A 17,630-nucleotide genomic window follows, 5' to 3' on the forward strand; every position below is an offset into this window, starting at 1 on the left:
AGGCGGGCGTGATCAAGTTGCAGCCAATAGAATGTGGGCAGAAGTGATGGCCTGTTGGCCCCAGGCCTGATAGCTCAAGCCTGTAATCCCAATACTTGGGAGGGCGAGACAGGATGGCAGGTCAGAGGACAGCCTCAGCAAGTAGTGAGACTCTCAACGACCTAGCTAGACCCTGTTTCAAAATAAAAATAAAATAGGGCTGGGGGTATAACACAGAAACAGAATACCCTGGTCTCAATCTTCAGTACCACACACATACAAAAAAAAAAAAAAAAAAAAAAAAAAATCGCCGGGCGTGGTGGCGCACGCTTGTAATCCCCGCGCTTGGGAGGCAGAGACAGGAGGATCGCGCAGGTTCGAAGCCAGCCGTGCGCTGGCTTAGGAGACCCTGTTTCCAAAATGAAAATGTAAAAATAGGTCTGGGAGTGTAGCCCCGAGGAAGAAGGGCTTCCAGGAACCCCAGTACCACCAAAAAAAAAAAAAAAAAAAAAAGGCAAAAAGGAAACTTCCCCGTGGTCCTCCAAACGCTCTTGCTCTGTTCTCCAGCTGAATGCCACAGGGCAGAAGAAAGCCACCCACCAACTAGGGACATTCATAAAACCCTAAATCTACCTGAGCGAGAGATAACTGGTAATGAAGTCCTGAGGACGTGCAGATCTATTCAGAGCAGCCTGGAGGTCTTGTCCTGCCAGCTACCACCTCTAACCATCTCTAACCTGAACTGTACATCGCGATCCTGCACCTGACTCCAAGCATATTGTGCGTGCCCCCCAAGAACTCACTAGTGCCCCAATTCTTACCCTTATTTATTTATTTATTTATTTATTTATTTGGCACTGGAGATTGAACCCAGAGATGTTCTACATCCAAGTTATACCCCCAGATCGATTTTTTTTTTTTTTTTCAGTACAGGGGCACTGTACCTCCAAGCTACACCCCAGCCTTATTTTTTTGGTCTTTTTATTTTTGAAACAGGGTCTCACTGAGTTGCAAAGGGCCTAAGTAGCCGAGGCTGTCCGAGAATCGCAATCCTCTGGTCTCCACCTCCCGAATGCTGGGATTACAGATGTGTGCCACCACGCCTGGCTACCCAGGCCTATCTATTCTTTTATTTTGAAACAGGGTCTCACTAAGTTCCGAATGGCCTACGTAGCTGAGGCTAGCCTTGAACCTGCGGTCCTCCTGTCTCAATCTCCCAAGTACTGGGCTTACAAGTGTGTGCCACCATGGCTGGCTTAGCCTCATTCTGAGCACAATTTTTTTTTTTTTTAACTAGGGATTGAACTGAGAGATATTCTACCTCCAAACTACATCCCCATGCTTTTTTTTTTTTTTTCTTCTTCTTCTTCTTCTTCTTTCTGATGGTACTGGGGTTCCTGGAAACCCTTCTACCTCCAGGCTACACTCCCAGACCTATTTTATATTTTTATTTGGAAACAGGGTCTCTTAAGCCAGCGAGGCTGGCTTTGAACCAGCGCGAGCCTCCTGTCTACGCCTCCCAAGCCTGCGGATTACAAATGTGCGCCACCATGCCGGGCACCTTTTCTTTTTATGTTGAAACTGAGTCTTGCTAAATTGGTTGAGTGTCTTGCTAAATGGCTGAGGCTAGCTGGGCGTGGTGGCGCACGCTTGTAATCTCAGCATTTGGCAGGCTGAGACCAGAGGATGGTGGTTAGCGGACAGCCTCAGCTACTTAGTGAGGCCCTCGGCAACTCAGTGAGACCCTGTTTCAAAATAAAGAATAAAAAATTGGCCGGGCGTGGTGGCGCACGCTTGTAATCCCCGTGCTTGGGAGGCGGAGACAGGAGGATCGCGCAGGTTCGAAGCCAGCCGCGCTGGTTTAAGAGACCCTGTTTCCAAATAAAAATATAAAATAGCAGGGGGTGCAGCTCAGAGGTCAGATGCCTCTGGGTTCCATCCCCAGACCCGCAAATAAATAAATAAATAAATAAATCGCTGAGGCTAACCTCGAACTTTCAATCCTTCCGTCTCAGTATACCAAAGTACTGGGATGACAGATGTGCCCCATCAGCCCAGCTCTCTGACCCCAATTTTAACTCATATCCCACAGCGTGGTGGTGCACGCTGGTCATCACAGTACTTAAGAGGCTGAGACGGGAGGATCGCGGTTCGCTGACAGCCTGAGCTACTTAGTGAGGCCCTCCGCAACTTACTGAGGCCCTGTTTCAAAATAAAGAATAAAAAAAAAATAGCTCAGAAGTAGAAAGCCCTTGGGTTCCATCCCGAGTACAGGAAAAAAAAAATCCCTAAAACTTTATTATCTCAAACTCCAAACTCAGCTTAACTGTACATTGGTCTCTAGTGCTAATCTGACCCCTCTGCAGGCCCTGAACACAATCTCCATCTCAATCCAGGCAGAACCCAGACCCAGTGCAGTCCTAACCAGCCCCCCTGATTCCCTGACCCACCTAAACCCAGACTGATTTTGTGACTTTCTCTCCCCCGTCTCCTCCCCACACACAGTTGTAATGGTGGTGGTACTGGGAATCAAAACCCATGGCATTATACTTCTGAGCTACACCCCCAGGCCTTTTTATTTTATTTATTTACTTATTTATTTTTGCAGATCTGGGGATGGAACCCAAGGGCATTCTACCTCTGAGCTATACCCCCAGCCCTTTTTTTTAATTCTTTATTTTTGAAACAGGGCCTCACTAAGTTGTAGATGCTGGCCTTGAACCTACGATCCTCCTGTCTCAGCCTCCCAAATACTAGAATTACAAACATAGGCTACCAGACCGGGCTTCCTTTTTATTTTATTTATTTGTTTGTTTATTTTGTGATACTCCGGATGGACCCCAGGGACATTCTACCTCTGAGCTATAACCCCAGCCGTATTTTCCTATTTTTTATTCTTTATTTTGAAACAGGGTCTCACTGAGTTGCAGAGGGCCGCAATAAGTAGCCGAGTCTGTCCGCAAACTTCGATCCTCCAGTCTCAGTCTCCCAAATGCTGGGATTACAACTGTGCACCACCATGTCCGGCTTCCTTTTTTTTTTAATTTATTTTATTTTATTTTCTATTTTATTTGGAAACAGGGTCTCATTAAGTAGCTGAGAGCCTCACTAAGTAGAAGTAGCTGAGGCTGGCTTTGAACCTGCGTGATCCTCCTGTCTCAGCCTCCCAAGTGCGGGGATTACAAGCGTGCGCCACCACGCCAGGCCTTTTCATTCATTTATTTTTTTATTTTTATTTTTATTTTTTGGTGGTACTGGGGTTCCTGGAAGCCCTTCTACCTCCGGCTACAGTCCCACGGGCTACACTCCCAGACCTATTTTATACTTTTTTATATTTGGGAACAGGGTCTCTTAAGCCAGCGCGGCTGGCTTCGAACCTGCACGATCCTCCTGTCTCCGCCTCCCAAGCGCAGGGATTACAAGCGTGCGCCACCACGCCCGGCTATTTATTTATTTATTTATTTAAACAGGGTCTCACTGAGTTGCAAAGGACCTCGCTAAGTAACTGAGGCTGTCTGAGAACCACGATACTATGGTCTCCCCCTCCTGAATGCTGGGATTACAAGCGTGCACCACCAAGCCTGGCTTCCTTTTTATTTTTGAAACAGGGTCTCGCTGGGTTTCTGAGAGTCTCACTACACTGCTGAGGCTGGCCTTGAACCCGCAATTCTCCGACCTCCTGAGTACTGGGATCACAGCCCACTGTCACCATATCCAGTTCTCCCATCCTAGACCACAAACGTACCCCTAACTCTAACCCCGACTGTGGTCACCCAGGCAAGAGGGCTCCAACCCTCACCCGCCCCAATCTACCTGGAGCTCACCTGCTCCCTGCCTGGCCCCTGCCGCGGGGCCAGACCCTCCCCCAGACCCCTCCAGCGGCTTCAGCCCGCGCAAAGCCCACAGGTAAGTCCACTCACCTTGACTGAGAAGCAAAGCTGGGGAGAGACAGAGACAGACAGACAGTGAGACAACTTCTCCACGGAGCTCAGGTTCCTGAGCGCGAAGCAGCGAGCGCCCACAGGGAGCCCCGAGGGGTCCCCCAGCCCCAGCCTGCAGCGCCCCTCACCAGAAATCCCTCTCTTGAGCCACTGGGGCTGGCCCAGCTCGATGAAGAAATTATCCTTTTTCTCATATTCCTCATCATCGACTATCTTCACCTGAAGAGTTTTCCTGGACAGAGGGAAGCAGGACACAGTGTAAAGCCCCCCAGGCTCCCCCCCAAACCCTTCCTCTACCCACTGGGTCACCCGGGCAGCTCCAGCTCCTCTCCTCTCCTCTTCCCTCCCTCCCTCCCTCCCTCCCTTCCTCCCTCTCTTTTGGTGGTACTGGGGACTGAACCCAGGGGCATTCTTTTTTTTTTTTTTTTTGGTGGTACTGGGGTTCCTGGAAGCCCTTCTACCTCCAGGCTACACTCCCAGACCTATTTTATATTTTTACTTGGAAACAGGGTCTCTTAAGCCAGCAAGGCTGGGCTTCGAACCAGCGCAATCCTCCTGTCTCCGCCTCCCAAGAGCGGGGATTACAAGCGTGCGCCACCACGCCCGGCCAACCCAGGGGCATTCTACCTCCAAGCTACACCTCTGGCCCTTTTTATTTCAAAATAGGGTCTCACTAAGTTGCCCAGGGGCTCACTAAATTTCAGAGGCTGTGCAATCCTCCTGCCTCAGCCTCCCAAGTACTGGGATCACAGGCTGCTCCACAGCTACCCTGGGAGGGAGGCGCTATTTCTTCCCCACTGGCCAGAAGTGAACCCAAACACCAAAGAGTTAGGGAGGGCGGCCAGACGGTGCGATGGGCCTTCAGCTTCCCCAGGTTCCAATCCCGACCCGGCCCCAGCCCTGCCCAGCCCGCAGCCCGGGGCCCCACTGCTTCACCACGCGCAGCCTCAGGGACCAGGGGACGCCCAAGTCAGACCCTCAGGGACCAGGGGACGCCCAAGTCAGACCAGCGCCCTCCTCCACTCAGAGCGCCTGCGGTTCCCATCTGCTCAGAATCAAAGCCAGCGTCTTGGGTGTCCACAGGCTCCTGAAACCCCGCCCTTTCTCCCCGCAGCCCTCAAGCTCCGCTGACCCAGCAGGCCTGCTCCCACAAGCCCCCCAGGCTCACTCCCTCAGCTCCTCCAGCCCTCTGCTCAAGCTCTTCTCTAGGCTCCCCTCCCACCTCCATAGCACCTACTGTGGTCCTGGGGACGGAACCCAGGGGCGGCCCGCCTCCGAGCGACACCCCCACCCTCTTTATTGTGCGTTTTGTAACAGGATCCCATTAAGGTGCTGATGGTCTCGCTGAATTGCTGAGGCTGGCCTCCATCCTGCAATCCTCCTGTCTCAGCCTCCCAAGTACTGAGATGAGAGGTGTGTGCCCCTGCGCCAGGCTCCACCACCTTATTTAAGGTTGGAATCTTCACTACTCCACGGCTCCCAGCCCCGCACCCTGCCTGGCTCCTCATCTCCCTGTTACCTTCAGCCACACCCTCTGAACATTTGTTTTGTTTCTTGGTTTCCATTTGTCCCCTTATTTTGCTAGTAGTAGTAGTAGTAGTAGTAGTCGTCGTCGTCGCCGTCGTCGTCCTGGGGATTGAACCCCGGGAGCATTCTACCTCCTGCTAAACCTCCAGCTGTATTTTATTTTTATTTTTATTTTTATTTTTGGTGGTACTGGGGATGGAACCCTTCTACCTCAAGGCTACACTCCCAGACCTATTTTATATATTTTTTGGAAACAGGGTCTCTTAAGCCAGCGCGGTTGGCTTCAAACCTGCACAATCCATCTGTCTCCACCTCCCAAGCGTGGGGATTACAAGCGTGCACCACCACGCCCGGCTTATTCTTTATTTTGAAACAGGGTCTCACCAAGTTGCGGAAGGCCTCACTAAGTAGCTGAGGCTGTCCTCGAACCGCAATCCTCCTGTCTCAGCCTCCCAAGTACTGTGATTACAAGCGTGCGCCACCACACCTGGGCTCTATTTTATCTTTTGTGGGGTCTTTTTTGTTGTTGGTATTTTTTTTTTCGGACCAAATGTGGTTCCTTGTTGGTTTTTCAAAAACTATAAGAGTTATTGCTTAGCTCTTATTTTAGAGTTGAAACAAAAATCTTTTATGTTTAAAACACAGCACCTGCTGGGCGTGGTGGCGCACGCTTGTAATCCCTGCTCTTGGGAGGTGGAGACAGGAGGATCGCGCTGGTTCAAAGCCAGCCACGCTGGCTTAAGAGACCCTGTTTCCAAATAAAAATATAAAAAATAGGTCTGGGAGTGTAGCCCAGAAGTAGAAGGGTTTCCAGGAACCCCAGTACCACCAAAAATAAATAAATAATAAATAAATAAATACACAGCACCTTTGATAAATCATAATGTTCCTTCAGTAACTAATTTTATCATTGGATTATTGGTTCATAGTAGTCATACATCTTAATGGGGTACGAGATGGTAGAGGCTTATCTTTTTTTTTTTTTTTTTTTTTTTGGTGGTACTGGGGTTCCTGGAAGTCCTACCTCCGGTTTACACTCCCAGACCTATTTTATAGTTTATTTGGAAACAGGGTCTCACTAAGTTTCTGAGAGCCTCACTAGGTAGCTAAGGCTGGCTTCAAACCTGTGTGATCCTCCTGTCTCAGACTCCCAAATACTGGGATTACAAGTGTTCACCACCATGCCCGGATCCAGGGGCATTTGACCTTCAAGCTACACCCCCTGCCCTATTTTTTATTCTTTATTTTGAAGCAGGGTCTCACTAAGTTGTGAGGGGCCTAAGTAGCTGAAGCTGTCCGCGAACCACGATCCTCTGGTCTCAGCCTCCTAAATGCTGGGATTACAAGCGTGTACTACCACACCTGGCTTTATTTTTTATTTTGAAGCAGGGTCTCACTGAGTTGCAAAGGTCCTCACTAAGTAGCTGAGGCTGTCCTCGAACTGCAATCCTGCTGTCTCAGCCTCCCAAATGCTGAGATTACAAGTGTGCGCCACCACGCCTGGCGTTAACTCAAATTTTCAGCAGGGAAAATCTGTCTGCTTCCTGCCCTCCCCTGACCCCAACTGGAAGCCTCACAAGGCCACTTGATTTTCTCTGCATCCCTGCTCCCATGGTAACCGGGGGGGTAGCAGGAAGCAGCCAGGCATCACCAGTCCCTCTCAGACATACAACCTGCCCTTCCACAATTACAGAAACTCACAACCCCGGGATGCCCATGGCCCTGCACTAGCACCTCTTTCAGCCCCACGAGGCCTGGCCCCAGACCCCAACAAGGCAAACACCCAGCCCACACGGCCAACCCATGAGGAAGCTGAGCCAGCCACACCGCCCACTCCACACCCGCACTGCTCCCGAATCAGTGGCAAAATCGCAGACCAGATGCCTGAGCCTCAGCTCCACGCCCCCGCCGCAGCCCCGCCACGCCAACCCGCAGGCCGCCGTGCCAGCACGGACGTGCTCTGCTTGTGTCTCTCCTCTGTTCCTGTTCCCGTTTTTGCTTTGGTGGGGTTTTGTTTTTATTTTTTTTTTATTTTTGGTTTTTGTTCTTTGGGCGGTGCTAGGAATTAAACCCAGGGGCATTCTACCTCTAGCTACACCCCCAGCCCTTTTTATTTTTTTGAAACAGGTCCTGCTAGGTTGATGAGCATCTCACTACTTGCTGAGGCTGTCTTTGAACCTGCAATTCTCCTGTCTCAGCCTCCCAAGTACTGGGATTACAGGCATGTGTCACCATACCTGGTCCCCCTCCCCGAACCTTTTTTAAACAGTCTCGCTAAATTGCTGAGGCTGGCCTCCAATTTTTTTTTTTTTTTGCAGTACTGGGAATGGAACCCAGGGGCATTCTACCTCCAAGCTACAACCCCAGCCCTATTTTTTTTTTTTTGTTCTTTATTTTGAAACAGGATCTCATTGAGTTACAAAAGGCCTCACTAAGTAGCTGAGGCTGGCTGCAAACCACTAAACTCCTGTCTCAGCCTCCCGAATGCTGGGATTACAAGCGTGCACCACCACGCCCGGCTAGAAGAGTTTTTCTTTGTGTGTGTGGTACTGGGGTTTAAACTCTGGGACAGTCTACTTGTGAGCTACACCCCCAGCCCTTTTTACTTTGGAACAGGATCTGACTATATTACCGAGAGTCTTTTTGGGTTGTTGAGGCTGACCTCCAGCCTGCCATCCTCCTGCCTCAGCCTCCCAAGCACTGAGATTACAGGCGTGCGCCACCACGCCCACCTGGGAAGGATTTCAGTCACTCAGTCATCCCATCTCCACACACAAACTTGCAAGGGCGGTGCGCACAGGCGGCTGCTGGGGACACGCGCCCACCTCCGCCCTCCTGGTTTCAAGGTATTTTAAATTTCCCGTGGGTCGGAAGTAGTAGCCGCCCCCAGTGGGCCAGGAGCTGTCCGCGGTGCTGAAACACGGCGCCAGCCAGGGGCTCTCCCAAGACAGGCTGCCATGGTGACACACGCATCATCACTCAGATACGCTGCGACCCACTGACACACAGCGACCCACGGCAACTGGTGCCTTGGCAGGCGTGCCCTCAGGAGACCCCGGAGGAGGAGGAACCACGAGAACAAGACAAGGAAGGCCTTCCCGACCCTAAGCAGCAGCCTTCCAAGCTGTGGCTGGAGCTTCCCTGCCCGCCGCCCCCTCCAGGCCCAAGGTCTCCTCTCCCTGTCTCCCCTCACCTCCCGTGGAGCCCTGGTACCCCGAGGCTCTCTCTCTGATGGCGGCTCTCCTGTGCTGCTTTCCCTGCTGTCTCTACCTCAGGCCTCGCCTCCCCGCACTCTTGACTGTGTCTCTCCTGATTCCCACCTCCCTCTCTATCCCTAATCTCCGGTCCTGTGTTTCCTCTCTCTTGTTCTCTGTCCCATCTCTGATTCGGTTTCTGGGGAGGGGGTGGTACTCAAAGCATCCTAACGCTTTGCCCTATTTCATTTTTATTTTGAAACCAGATCTCGCCAGGCATGGCGGCGCACGCTTGTAATCCTAGTACGCAGGAGTCTGAGACGGAAGGATCCGGGTTTGCCGCCAGCCTCGGCTACTTAGTGGGGCCCTCTGCAACTTACACCCTGTTTCAAAATAAAGAATAAAAAAATAAGGCTAGGGGTGTAGCTCGGAGGTAGAATGCCCCTGGGTTCGATCTGCAGTACTGCAAAAGAAAAAAAACTAAAACTAAAACCCAGGATCTCACTAAGTTGCCGAGACTGGCCTTGAACCTGCCATCCTCCTGCCTCAGCCTCCCAAGTCCTGGGATCACAAGTGTGCACCACCACGCGGGGCTGGCTGGCTTGCTGTCTTCTTTCTGTTATGCTATCTCTGAGTCTCCCTTCCCTGCGTCTGGGCCTCCTCTGTCTCTGAGTCTCTCCTCTCCATCCTGTCTCTGTGTTGATCCTGCCCCAGCCTCCCCTCCAGCCTGGCTGCTTCACAGCGCTTCTAATTAGCGCCTGCCCGTCAGAGGAAGCTTGTGCTTCCTAAACGCTAATTACCCTCCTGTTCTCTGTCTCTTGAAGCCACAGCTGGAAGCCTGGGCGGGGGTGGGGGACCGAGGGTGTCCCAGCCTGGGGAAGCCGTGTGGGGGGGCGGGGGTTGCCATCCCTGGAGGAAAGCGAATAAGACTACAGGAAGGGGCACAAGGCCAGCTCTGCCCCTCCCCCTGCGTCGTGGGTGTGAGGGATGGGGGCGTGGATGGTGACCCCAACACCCCCCAAGCCAAGTCCTTGACAACCTCAAAACAGACCAAACCAGACAGTGACAGTCCGCGAGGGAAATAGTCAGGGGTGGACTAAGACAGAAGGGAGAAAGGGAGAGGCTGGGATTTCCTGGGACGCTGAGAGCTGCGGAGGAGAGGAGAGGCGAGGCCGGGGCGGGGCGGCGGCAGAGCGCGGGCAGGTGGGGTGTCGGTGTCTACAGAAAGGGCTTGGAGTGTGTCTGTGCCTCTACCAGTGTGCAGATCTACATACGCGCATCTGACCGGAGGATCGCAGGCTGGAGGCCGGCCTGAGCAAGAAATGTGCGTCTGTGTATCCCGCCCACCTCCCCCAAATCCCAGCCCTCCAGCTCCCCGTGCCCCCACCTTCCCAGGCCGGGACAAGCGCACACCACCTTCTCCCAGAGCCTCGTTCATATTCCCTTAGGTCTGGCTATTTCCCTGGTCCCGCCCCACGCCCACCAGCACCCCCCTCCCAGGAACCCCCACCTGCGTGGGCCCGCCTTTTCCCAAAACTCACATCTCTTTCTCTTTTTGCGTGTGTATGCACTGGGCACGGAACTCAGCCATTCTACCTCTCAGGCTATTTTTTGTATTCAAAAGAGAGTCTCGCTGAGTTGCTGACATTGACCTCGAACATGCGATCCTCCTGTCTCAGGCTCCCAAGAACTGGGAATGACAGGCGCCCGCCACCCTGCAGGCGGCCCACACCTAACTCTACCCTGCCGGGACTTCCTCCATCCATTGCCTAGGACCCTGCCCCCCTCCCTTTCCACAGCCAGACATCCACCTTGACAGGCCCTGCCCTCATCTCCCTGGGCTCCTTCTCCATCTCCTCCAGCTACTAACTAAGGCCCAACACCCCTCTCCCCAAACTACGCACCTGTCCCTCTCCTCCCAGGGCCAATCTTGCCGTTTCTCTGGCCCCTTCATTTCAGTCAAGGCCACACCCAGTCCCCCTGCCCTACTCCCTCTCCCAGCCAAGTCAATTTTTCCGGAAGCCACCCTTTCCCAGGGCCCCAAATCATCTCCACAGTCACAGTCCCAGCCCCATTCCCAGTGAAAGCTATCTTAGGCCCCGCCCACTCACAAGGCCCCGCCCTATCTCCAAAACCCCACGCCGGTAAATCCGCTCCTCAGGTTCCGCCCACCCCGAAACCCCACGGGTCAAGTCTATTTCCCAGGAATCGCCCACTCAGGCCCCGCCCACTCCCAAACCCAACCCCTCCTGGTCAAATCTATTTCCCAGGGACTGCCCACTAAGGCCCCGGACACTCCAAACTCCACCACTCTTTTTTTTTTTTTTTGGTGGTACTGGGGTTCCTGGAAACCCTTCTACCTCCGGGCTACACTCCCAGGCACCTATTTTTTAATATATAAACAGGGTCTCTTAAGCCAGCGAGGCTGGCGTCGAACCTGCGCGATCCTCCGGTCTCTGTCTCCCAAGCGCGGGGAATACAAGCGTGCGCCACCACGCCAGGCAAACTCCACCGCTCTTGGTCAAAATTATTTCCCAGGAACCTCTCACTTAGGTCCCGCCCACCCCCAACCCCACCTTCCCGGTCTAGTCGATTCCCCAGGCCCCACCCACCGAGGCCCCACCCCTGTTAAGTCTATCGCCAGCCCCTCCCACAATGCACCGCCCACCCAGGCCCCGCCCACGCCAAGCCCCACCCCGGCCGGCCAAGTCGACTCCCGGGGCCCGCCCACTCAGGCCCCGCCCACACACGGCCACGCCCCCCACTTAAATCTATTTCCAGGCCCCTCCCACTCTGGCCCCACCCTCCCGGCCGAGTCGCTTCCCGGCCCCGCCCGCCCCGGCCCCGCCCACGCCAAGCCCCATCTTCCCGGCCAAGTGGATTCCCGGGCCCCGCCCACTCAGGCCCCGCCCACCCGAGGCCCCACTCTCCCGGCCAAGTAGATTCCCAGGCCCCGCCCACGCCAAGCCCCACCTTCCCGGCCAAGCGGATTCCCGGCCCCGCCCACTCAGGCCCCGCCCACCCGAGGCCCCACTCTCCCGGCCGATTCCCAGGCCCCGCCCACGCCCCGCCCCTCCTTCCCGGCCAAGCGGATTCCCGGTCCCGCCCACTCAGGCCCCGCCCACCCGAGGCCCCGCCCTCCCGGCCGAGTCTCTTCCCGGCCCGCCCGCCGCGCTCACATGGTCTCGTCGTCGCCGAACTCCAGCTCGCCGCACGCGTCCTCGTAGTGCACGCCGCCGCCGCGCGCCGTGCCGTCCACCGTGCGGTAGGGGAGGCGCACGGTGCCGCGCGCGCCCGAGCTGCGCACCACGCGCACGTCCACGGTGCCCATGCACTCGCTCACGTGCAGCAGGCGGTCCTGGAAGGAGAAGATGCCCGCGTGGTCGTCGTCCAGGATGGTGACGGTGGCCAGCAGCGGCGCCACCAGCCGCCCCTTGGGCCGCCCGCCGCCGTCGGGCTCGAACATGCCCTGCGCGTCGCCCACGCGCAGGTTCAGCAGCCGCACGAAGAAGTGCTCGTCCTCCTCGAAGATGTCGTCGTCGATGATGCCGATGCGCAGCTCCTTCTGCGTCTCCCCGGGCTTGAACACCAGCGTGCCCTCGCTGCGGCGGGGAGGGCGAGAACCGGGAGCTCGGTCAGCGGTCAGCGCGCGGGATTGAGCAGGGCGTGGGGCGGCCTCCCGGAGGAGGGGGCGGGGCGGGGCGGGGCGCGGCCGAGCGCGGAGGCGAACACTAAACAGGTCGAAGAGGGCGCCGTCCAGCCCGGCGTGCCCGCACTCGGGAGGCTGAGACCGGAGGGTCGTGGTTCGCGCACAGCCTCAGCTACTTAGTGAGGCACTCTGCACCTCGTTTCAAACTAAACAATAAAAAGTAGGGCTTGGGGGTGTAGCTCGGAGGTAGCCCAGTACCAGACCCTGTTTCATAATATAAAATTGAAGCCGGCCACGCTTGTAATCCCCGCGCTTGGGAGGCTGAGACAGGAGGATCGCACGGGTTCGAAGCCAGCCTCAGCTACTTAGTGAGGCTCTCGGCAACTTAGTGAGACCCTATTTCCAAATAAAATATAAAATAGGTCTGGGAGTATAGCCCGGAGGTAGAAAGCCTCTGGGTTCCACCTTCAGTACCACCAATAAATAAATAAATAAAATATAAAATAGGGATGGGGGTGTAGCTTGGAGGGAAATAAAAATAAAAATTAGAGTGCAGCTCAGAAGTAGACTACTTCTGGATTCCATCCCCAGTACTGCAAAAAAAAAAAAAAAAAAAAAAAAGACAAGAAAAAAGAAAACTACCTAGTTATAATCACATGTTAATGTTAGAATCTTAGACTCCTGAAGCCCCAGGTATTTGAAATTTAAATTTCAGTTACAGTGGCTGGGGATTTTAGCATCAGTTCTGCCAAAAACTTAAAACAAAAATTTAAGCATCTCCTTTACCAAAAATTTCAACTACACATCGCCAGTCAGGGATAAGCAGGCACCTGTACCCCCCAGTACCGAGTCTGGGGAGGACCCAGCCTCCCTCCACGGCCTCCTGCCACACGTGCACCGCTCCATCAGGAGGAAACAGCAGGCAAGCCCGAATGGAGGACCGTGCTAGGAACTGGCTGACTATCCTCAAAAGCTTCAGGGACACAGGTCACGGGAAGGCTGAGGAAGGAGCCAGGCGAAAACTGACCAAGGAGCCCACCTCGGCAACCAAAGGCAACTCGTGGTTCTGGACCAAGCAGAAAAAGAGGGGGGCGGAGCACAGCGCAGGGTGTCGGGGCTGGAGATCTCCACTCAGCACTGAGGTTTCTGTGGCCATCAGGGTGTGGTCGCGTAGGAGAAAGTTGTTCTCCCCCACCCCCCTTTGGTACTGAGGATTTTTTTTTTTTTTTTTTTTTTTTTTTTTTGGTGGTACTGGGGTTCCTGGAAGCCCTTCTACCTCTGGGCTACACTCCCAAACCTATGTTTTTTATATTTTTATTTGGAAACAGGGTCTCTTAAGCCAGCGCGGCTGGCTTCGAACCTGCGCGATCCTCCTGTCTCCACCTCCCAAGCGCGGGGATTACAAGCGTGCGCCACCACGCCCGGTGGATACTGGGGATTGAACCCGGAGGCGTTTTACCTCCAAGCTACACTCTCACAAGTTACTGCATGTTGGTCCCAAACCTGCAATCCTCCTTTCTCAGCCTCCCAAGTGCTGGGAGGGCAGGTGTGGGCCACCTGTCTTATAAGCCTGTCTTATATCCCTACACAGCATTAATTGCACTTTGCTCTGTTACATGTTTATTAACTTATATCCTGTTTGCCACTCGAGGGCAGGAACTTCAGCTGCCTTGTTCACACTGGCATATGCCCACTGGGGCGTATCGGAGGTGCTCCATAAACAGCCATGCTTGTGTAGCAGTGTGAAGAGTCACCTGTTCTACCAGACGGGGACACAGACAACTGAGTTACAACAGTCGAGATGGACTTGTGCGCCGGCTGTGCCGATGTACACATGCAGTCGCAGTACTTGGGAGGCTGAGAGGAGGAGGGCTGCAATTTTGAGGCCAGCCTTGGCAATTCAGTGAGCCCCTCAGCAACTTAGTGAGAGAGACCCCCCACTAAAGGCTAGGGGTGTAGCTCAGAGATAGAAGGCTCTTGGGTTGAACCCCAGTACAAAAAAAGAAATAAAAAAAAAAAAGAACCACAGACAGAGAAGGGATGTGGGAAATTCAGCATGGAAGTTGGGGCCTACTTGTCCCAGTCATCATGGCTGCCAAGCACCTGGGGCCAAACCTGGTGCATGGTAGGTGCCCACTCAATGTCAATACTATTAAGAAGCCGGGCGTGGTGGTGCACGCTTGTAATCCCAATACTTGGGAGGCTAAGACAGGAGGATCGCCGGTTCTCAGCCAGCCTCAGCTACTTAGTGAGGCCCTGTTCCAAAATAAAGAATAAATTTAAAACGTAAGGCTAAGGCTGAGCCGGGCGTGGTGGCGCACGCTTGTAATCCCCACTCTTGGGAGGCAGAAACAGGAGGATCACACAGGTTCGAAGCCAGCCTTAGCTGGCTATTTAGTGAGGCTCTCAGCAACTTAGTGAGACCCTGTTTCCAAATAAAATATACAAAAAAAAATAGGTCTGGGAGTGTAGCCCAGAAGTAGAAAGCCCCTGGGTTCTATCCCAGTACCACAAAAAATAAAAAATAAATAAAACGTAAGGCTGGGGGTGTAGCTTGGAGGTAGAATGCCCCTGGGTTCAATTCTTCATAGGAAGAAAAAAAATACTACTATTAGGAATGCCAAGGAGACAGCCATTCAGTCAACAAAGCACAGAAAGAGCTGTAATAGCACAGCGTGGTTTTGTACTCGAGCTGCAGAAAGTCATGACTACTGGAGGGAAAATTTGAGGCAAGCGGTTTTCTGTTGTTCATTCCCATCGTAGACACGCCTAGAACCACCTCTGGCACGGGCTCGGGGCTTGGTAGATATTTTTTCCTCTTCATAATGGTGGGGGGTAGACTTGATCCACCAGGCAATAAAACACACACTAAAAGTACAATAGCTAAAACAGTGCGGTTTTGAGAGAGGGAGCAAAGAAATATTTGAGGCACGGCACGAGGGCCAGAATCTCAGCCGTCTTCCAACTGGATACACGGTGGGCGTTCAGCAAGTGTTTTTACTATGAGTATGTTGAGAGAGGGCAGTTATCTTCCCAGGTAACAGGACATAAAATAGGCTATAATAACCAAATGGCGGGGATCAGAAACCACAGGTACCGGTGACTCATGCGGCTGGGAAGGAAAGTTGAGAGCAGCTGCTTTGCCTCTCACTATTAGGTACCCAATGCCTAGAATTCTCTCTGGCACATACTAGGTTCTCTATAAATATTATTATTATTTTGTGTGTGTGTGTGTGTGTGTGTGTGTGTGCGCGCGCACGTGTGTGTGTGTGTGTGGTACAGGGGGTGGAACCCAGGGGCTTTCTACCTCTGGGCTACACTCTCAAACCTATTTTCTACTTTATTTGGAAACAGGGTCTCACTAAGTTGCTGAGAGCCTCACTAAGTAGCTGAGGCTGGCTTCGAACCTGTGCGATCCTCCTGTCTCAGCCACCCAAGTACTGGGATTATAAGCGTGCGCCACCATGCCCGGCTTATAAAAATTACTTATTATTTATCTTTAGTTTTGTAGTATTGGGGATTGAACCCAGGAACATTCTACCTCCAAGCTACACCTTCAACCTATTTTATATTACTTATTTATTTTTAATTTTTATTTATTTTATTTTTAGTGGTACTGGGGATGGAACCCAGGGGCATTCTACCTCTGCGCTACACCCCTAACCCTATTTTTTTTTTGGTTGTGGTGGTACTGGGGTTCCTGGAAGCCCTTCTACCTCCAAGCTACACTCCCAGACCTATTTTGATACTTTTTTATTTTGGAAACAGGGTCTCTTAAGCCAGCACGGCTAGCTTAGAACCCGCGCCATCCTCCTGTCTCCGCCCCAGAGGCACGGGGATTACAAGCGTGAGCCACCATGCCCGGCATAACCCTATTTTTTTATTCTTTATTTTTTAAAATATGTCTCCTTTATTATTTATTTATTTATTTTGGTGGTACTGGGGTTCCTGGAAGCCCTTTTTACCTCTGGGCTACACTCCCAGACCTATTTTTACATTTTTATTTGGAAACAGAGTCTCCTAAGCCAGCATGCGCGGCTGACTTCGAACCTGCACGATCCTCCTGTCTCCGCCTCCCAAGCGCAGGGATTACAAGCGTGCGCCGCCACGCCCGGCTTTATTCTTTATTTTGAAACAGGGTCTCACTGAGTTGCAAAGGGCCTCACTAAGTAGCGAAGGCCGTCCACGAACCGCGAACCTCCTATCTCAGCCTCCCAAATGCTGGGATTACAAGCGTGCGCCACCACGCCCAGCCTTTTATTTTTATTTTTTTTGAAACAGCCTCACTGACTTACTGAGAGTCTCGCTACATTGCTGAGGCTGGCTTTAAACTTGTGGTCCTCCTGTCCCAGCATTCCATATCAATGCTATTTGTTACCAGAATATGGAAGAGACTTGCGCTTTGGGTGGCAAAGCATATGGTCAAGCTGTAGGTGTTAAAAGGCACAGCTCTGTGACAGGAGCAGTGAATGACGGACGTGCACTGGGGAGGCCACATGAGTGTGGCCCTCGGGTGTCCAGGCACCGCCATCCACACACCACCTTGCACAGGACCTGTGCGCTGTTTATACCTCGCAAATACATTGACTGTAAGCAAAGGGAGGGGCTTGTTCCTTCAAGAAACCCATCGTTCGCTGTCACTGCAATGATAGTGGTATCCAGTTTCAGAATCCACAGGCAGATAAGGAGCAGGGAGGGGCGGTCGCAGACTGCCAGGATATCTGCCAGGTCCAGCAGTGTGGTCAGGGGCCCAGAGCAGCAGCTGGCACAAGGTAGGCTCTCAAGAATGGATGAATGGAGCCGGGCGTGGTGGCGCACGCTTGTAATCCCAGCACTCAGGAGGCTGAGACCGGAGGATCGCGGTTCATGGACAGCCTCAGCTACTTAGCAAGAGCCTTAGCTTAGTGAGACCCTGTTTCAAAAATAAAAAGACTGCGGGGCATGGCGGCGCACGCTTGTAATTCCAGCGCTTGGGAGGCAGAGACAGGAGGATCGCGCTGGTTCGAAGCCAGCCTTGCTGGCTTAAGAGACCCTGTTTCCAAATAAAAATATAAAATAGGTCTGGGAGTGTAGCCCGGAGGTAGAAGGGTTTCCAGGAACCCCAGTACCACCAAGCCAAATAAATAAATAAATAAAATAAAGAATAATAAAAATGGGCCTGGGGGTGTAGCTTGGAGGTAGAGTGCCCCTGGGTTCCATCCCCAGCACCACTAAATAAATAAGTAAGTAAATAAATAGGGCTGGGGGTGTAGTTCAGTGGTGGAGCACCTCTGGGTTCAATCATCATCACCGACAAATGAACCAGAGCGGGGCGCGGTGGTGTGCGCTTGTGATCCCAGT

General features: G+C 53.0%; 1 protein-coding gene across 3 annotated transcripts in view; it reads right to left on the bottom strand.

Annotated features, from left to right (window-relative positions):
* SLC8A2 (solute carrier family 8 member A2) overlaps window positions 1–17,630 on the bottom strand; it is a gene marked incomplete at both ends in the record, with an annotated part of 35,658 nt that overhangs the window by 9,811 nt on the left and 8,217 nt on the right. For 2 of the 3 annotated variants that reach the window (XM_080702036.1, XM_080702034.1), the window contains 3 exons: window positions 3,900–3,917; window positions 4,049–4,152; window positions 11,821–12,243. In XM_080702036.1, the coding sequence (XP_080558162.1) occupies window positions 3,900–3,917; window positions 4,049–4,152; window positions 11,821–12,243 (545 nt within the window). The remainder of the gene's footprint in view (window positions 1–3,899; window positions 3,918–4,048; window positions 4,153–11,820; window positions 12,244–17,630) is intronic. The other variant, XM_080702035.1, reaches the window with a different exon arrangement.

Source organism: Muscardinus avellanarius (assembly GCF_963383645.1).
Source record: "Muscardinus avellanarius genome assembly, chromosome: 10".
NCBI lineage: Eukaryota > Metazoa > Chordata > Mammalia > Rodentia > Gliridae > Muscardinus > Muscardinus avellanarius.